A 5,593-nucleotide genomic window follows, 5' to 3' on the forward strand; every position below is an offset into this window, starting at 1 on the left:
GCTGATTGTACTTTGGATTTGATGAGTAACAACTATAAAACACAGGCAACAGTGTAAACCCAAGCCACAGTTCACCAAGAAAATGGTCTTGTCAAGACTATGCAATATGGGCATCGAGAGGCAGAGGGGTAAAGAGGGAACCTGATTTAAACCACTGGTCATTGCTGAGATAATTAAACCATACTCGATTTAAATCTGGACACACAAATCTGCATGACCAAAGTCCAAGTATTGGTATTAACAAATAGGAAAATGCCACCGCCATTATAACTTCCCATAAGCGCCCCAATTTCCATCAAAATCTTCCAACAACCTCAGCTATTTAGGGTCTTGTTTCACCCATCTTAAAGCAAGTACCTTCGGTTTTTCTAACCAATTTCTAAAATAGGAAAGAAATTCCTAAATGTCAATTTATTTACGTGTGTGTTGAAAGGTTTTTAAAGTTTGATGTTACAATAAAAGTCAAATTTCAAACAATACGAGAAAAGAAAAAAATAAAGAGCAAAAGTTACTTCAAACAAACCCTTCTCTGCATGTACATGTACTAAACAACTGGCGTCAAACCCCGGTATGAGCTACTCTTCCAAAATAACGGGGAAAGAATAAGTGCTATAATACTCCAATTCAGCCGGAAAAACCGACTTTCATTATGCATCCATTGCCACCCAAAAGACTAGAAACCTACAAATGTAACACCACAATTACATCTGCGCCAAGACATCTGATAAAAACAGTAATTGCCGATAAAATTTCTGATACAAAAAAAAAACATATATTGTACAGATGCTAAAGCATACAGATTCCTGCAATGGTGTGAGTTCAAAGAGTTGAACTCTTCGCGTCATGTTTGAGAAGCGTATTTCCATCAGTCACTGTATCACTATTTTTTGGATACAAGCTTAGAAATTGTTCGCACGAATTTCTGATCGCAAAGTATAAGGCTCCAGCTATTGTGTTCACTTCAATGAAAGGTTTAATGAAAGGTTCGATCTCTGAACTAAAACCTACGACAGGCTTATATACGTCAAAGGCCAAGATAAAATAAAATTGCACTGCACCAATTTAGGGACTTGTTAAAGCACGAGCAAGCTGTAAAAAAGGAGTCAGTAACAGGGATTAAAGCCTCTTCAGTGTTCATGATAATCTAATAGACACCTCAAGTGCATGCTAATCATCGTTTGCTATCATTGTTCGCAACTTCAGATGTAGCTTCCTCCTTCTGTCATAGACTTATGTGTAATATACCATGCCTTCATCAGGAAATATCTCGGTAAGGGATATGATGATGAGAAAACATAAACCTGACAAGGCAAAAACTCGAGTTCAGAACTCAACGGCAATCAAGGGATGAAAGGACACACGAAGGCAAAAAATAATTCAATCCAACAAGAACACCATTACCTGACCCGCTAATTTGTTTTTGGGTATACAAGAATGACAAAAGCAATTGTAGAAAAAAGCCTCCTGATGAGAGTATATTGTATCCAGTTTGGCATCTATCCTGCTATAATCCACATGCCCCCTGATGAGAGTATTTTGTGGAGCGAGTGGAGTGACTATAGCCAACAACATGTCACACAAACATTTAATTATCTCTCGATCACATATGTGACCAGGTGTGCACACTCTGTGGATTGGCCTCTGGCAAGCGGACTTAGCTTTTTGGAAAAATGCATGGAACAAAAATTAGAAACCAGCTTCCCAAGGAAATTTTTCTTCTATCTACATCAGGTCCACGCATCTCAAGATCGTTAAAGTTACATATAAGACAAGAGCTCATACATACTATGGAATGCAACAGAAGTAGCTCTAGAAAACCAAAGGAAACAAGTAAAAGCCAAGCTAAAATGTCGGGAACGATGAACAATTAAATCTCATGATAAATCCTCCTCTGTCCCAGCCTTTGTCCGGTACTGCCGACCTGATCGGACCAAAGAGTGCTTTTGGTCAACTGCTTCTTCCACTTCATCTTCCTCCATTGCACACACTTCACTATCTTGGGCATCCACAGCAGCAATAACAGGGGCTACTTTTCTACGTACTGCATCTTTACTTGCATCTTCATTATCTAGCTTCAACTCTGCACCATTGTCTAATATCGTACTACCTCTTTTCCTTGGGATGAAAGTGACTGATTTAGGAAGATCAACAGGAGAATCATCTGGACATTCATCTGAGGATTTTGACTTCTTCACCATGTTCAGAAAGTCCATATAAGCTTGCCGGTTAGATTGTTCGTCCATGTCAGTTGAGGAATCAAATGTATAATGTGTATATCTGGAAGGGTTCCGCAAATAATCAGGAACAGCAGAAGAAAAATCTTGAGAAGGCCTGATTACTCCATTTTCGCTGATGGATGATTCTGTTCCAGAAGGATCCATCGGCACAAGTTCAGCTTCAGAAGATGCTTCCTCAATTGATTCGGGATCAAACCGAACACGTTTTTGTGTCTTTGAATCGCTTTGACCATCCTTCCTCTTCAAAATAGATTTCAGATTGACATCAACTTCAGATGTGTGAACTTGGGAATTAGCCACTGAATGTGCATTTTCCTCAGAGACGTGCAGAGAATCTATCTTTTCAGCTGCTTCTGCATCTTCCTTTAATCTAATTTTTGCAGCCATGTGGTCAGCACGTGGGTCCCTAGAAACATCGCTGAATGTAGTTGGAAGCTCGCTATCATGATCGATGGATATGCCATAGTTTGTTATATCCTTCATATACAAGCGGTCTCCGGCCTTCTCTCTTCCAACAGCTAACTTATCATACCGATCCTCCTCTTCCTGCATAGTAAAGAAACGATTTTGAATTATTTAACATTAAAAGGGGTCGCCCAAGAATCGACAAAGCAAAAAACAAAGTTACAAGCATACCCAACAGATATGGTTGGGAAAAAACAATGATAGGTTTCAATTTGGCCAATAATTGCAGAAATCACAAAATTCTCACAAAATGCTAGAATAATTCATAGAATGATATTTTCAAACCGTATTTAATGTAAAATGATAAGGATATATAAAATGTTCTTCAAAGGTTTCTTTAACAAACCACCTGCAGACGTAATGCACTGTTAAGCAAACTCCAAGAATAATTCAGTTCAGCCTCCTAAGTTTCCTTCAACAAGTGCAGGCACATTTAACTCCACCAGGGGAGAAAAGAAACAGTTCATCTCACCCGAATTAACTGACTGTGTCAAACAAACTTCTTACTGTAATGAAATTCGAAGTGTCAGCAGATAATTTCGGGCTCAAACCATTTTTCTTGACAGACGAGTGCACAATGACAACGCATTATATATACTGACAATGCTCCACATACATGACAAAGAAGAAAAGCACCAGCCAACAGAGAGATTTTATGCAGCTTACAGGTGCAACAAATATCATCTTCGCCCGCCATTGATTAGAATCATCAAATGGAGTATCTTCACCACCATATTTCAAACAGGCAAATAGAACATCACAACAAAACCTAGCCTTTGTCAGCTGCAGCGCCTCACTCACTCCACCACAACACCAATTCAAACATATTCAGGAACACACAAAAGCACACCGACAAAAACCCCAGTCATAAGCATCTCAAAATCATTCCGCTTCCTCCTGCTGACGCAACCAATTCCTCATATATACCGACGATTCTACCAATCGCACCGGCAATCGAAAGCCTTCCCGAGCAAAAATCTCCACAAACAATCCATCATACCTCATAGTCCAAAGTGCAGTCCCGCCCGATGGAGGACTTAATCTCCCACTCCTCGTCGTTATAATCGTCCGGCTTATCCGATTGGCCCGACGACCGAAGCCCCTCCTCCTCGTCCCCCTCGTCGCCGTTGCAATCGTCGAGCTCCTCCAGATCCCTCTCGAGATCCTCGCGGAAATCCCCCGGCCCCACCCGGCCTCGCCCCGCCGCCCCCGCCGCCGCCGCCCCTCGTCGGGCGGGGGCCGAGGTCGAACTCGGGCTCGGGGCTGCCCCTGTCCCGGTTCCACTCCTTCCGCTCGACCTCGCCGTCGGTGAGGCACCAGAGGGAGCTGAAGGACGAGGCCGCGGCGGAGGAGGAAGGCTGGGCCGCCGCCGCCGACGCCACCGACGCCGAGGAGGAGGAGGAGGAGGAGGAGGAGAGGGAGCCGAAGAGGCGGTCCACCCGGACCTTGAAGCTGTCTTCCATGGCGGTGCTGGTGTGTAAGGATTCTCCGCTGGTTCTAGAGAGAGAGAAAGAGGGATGGGGTGTGGGGTTTGCTTTATAGATGCGATTTAGGGAACTCCTCCCTGCTTCTCCCGAAACTACCCCTCGCGGGCGCACGCTTGAGTACGCTCGCACGTGCGTGTCGCGGAAACTCGTGAGACACGCTTGTGCGACGCGCAATTGCCTTTTTCCAATAATAAACAAAAACAAAAACAAAAACAAAAGGATAAGGATGCGTGCACCGTAAAATCTCGCTGTTTATTACGAAAGTACAATTAAATTATAAAATTAAAATCGTTTAATTAATCCATTCGAAAATGTTGATGTGGTCTTTATTTTTATTGTTTTCTTTAAATCATGAAACATAAGACGAAAATGACGTTATTTTGGTTCAAATCTTACATTTCATACAAATTTTATTTAAATTAAATTTATAGAATAAGCTTATTTTTAATTTAAATAAAAAATCATATTTAGACCAAATTAACATCATTTTAACCACTTCATCATCACATAAAGAATATAATACTAATAAAGCAAAAACCACGGGGGTATCTATCATTAGGTGGATTGGACAATCGAATTAATTTGATAAATTTAGAATTTTTTAGCACACACGTCCCAAAACAAAGCTGCTCACGACCCTTGTGCGCATGGCTTTAGACTTAATTACGTGGACGCGTCACAATCTTATGAAATCATTTTATGACATGCGATGACATGATCCGAGCATGCGCAGTCACACCACTGGATCTTGAGCTGAAAGGAAAGGAACATGAGGAGGAGAGACACGACGACAGTCGGCAGTTGAGATGGCAACCATCGTAGGGGAAAGGAAAGCAGCCGGACGATCCCACGCCTCCAAGGAATAAGGAACTCTAGGTTGGTCTAAATGAAGGTTATAAATAGTGCGGAAAACGACGCGTCGAGGCGTGGCACATCGGTCACATTTCGCCATTACTCGGTCGCAGCTAATTAACATGTCCCTTGCACTAAAAATTAATTCGGCAGTAGACTCTAGTGTCAAAGGGTCCCCTGTTTGTGTGATTCGCACAGGAAATTGGGAGCTAAAGGGGTTACAAGATCGTTTTGACTTCACAAGACGGTCAGCCCTAGGGACTAAAATCGAATGGGTGTATTGACATAAACTTCTAGTTAGGAGTCGAGTTTTTTTTTTTTTTTGGTCGGTAGGAGTCGAGTTAAGCTGGTATGATGGGGGAAACATGAACATAATCTTATTTAGGGAGTGAAATAGAGAGCCCGAGATCTGATGCGAACAATTAATCGAAAGGAGCGAAGCTTACAGCCTTGATTAACCATTCTATAAGTAAACTGCCCTCGCTCTGAAAGCATACCTTTTACGTGATGGGTCGGCAAGGAAATAGCAATAATGACTTGAGCCGTTACGTG

The 5,593-nt window shown here is 42.2% G+C and overlaps 1 protein-coding gene across 1 annotated transcript; it reads right to left on the reverse strand.

Moving 5' to 3' along the window:
* Positions 1–1,677: 1,677 nt before the first annotated feature.
* Positions 1,678–4,177, reverse strand: LOC104419750. The gene is given in 4 exon segments (XM_039302586.1): positions 1,678–2,783; positions 3,369–3,524; positions 3,703–3,849; positions 3,851–4,177. Coding segments are annotated over 4 exon segments (1,527 nt in total). The 5' UTR covers positions 4,166–4,177; the 3' UTR covers positions 1,678–1,874.
* Positions 4,178–5,593: the final 1,416 nt, after the last annotated feature.

The sequence above is a fragment of the Eucalyptus grandis genome, chromosome 9 (genome assembly GCF_016545825.1).
Source record: "Eucalyptus grandis isolate ANBG69807.140 chromosome 9, ASM1654582v1, whole genome shotgun sequence".
Classification (NCBI taxonomy): domain Eukaryota; kingdom Viridiplantae; phylum Streptophyta; class Magnoliopsida; order Myrtales; family Myrtaceae; genus Eucalyptus; species Eucalyptus grandis.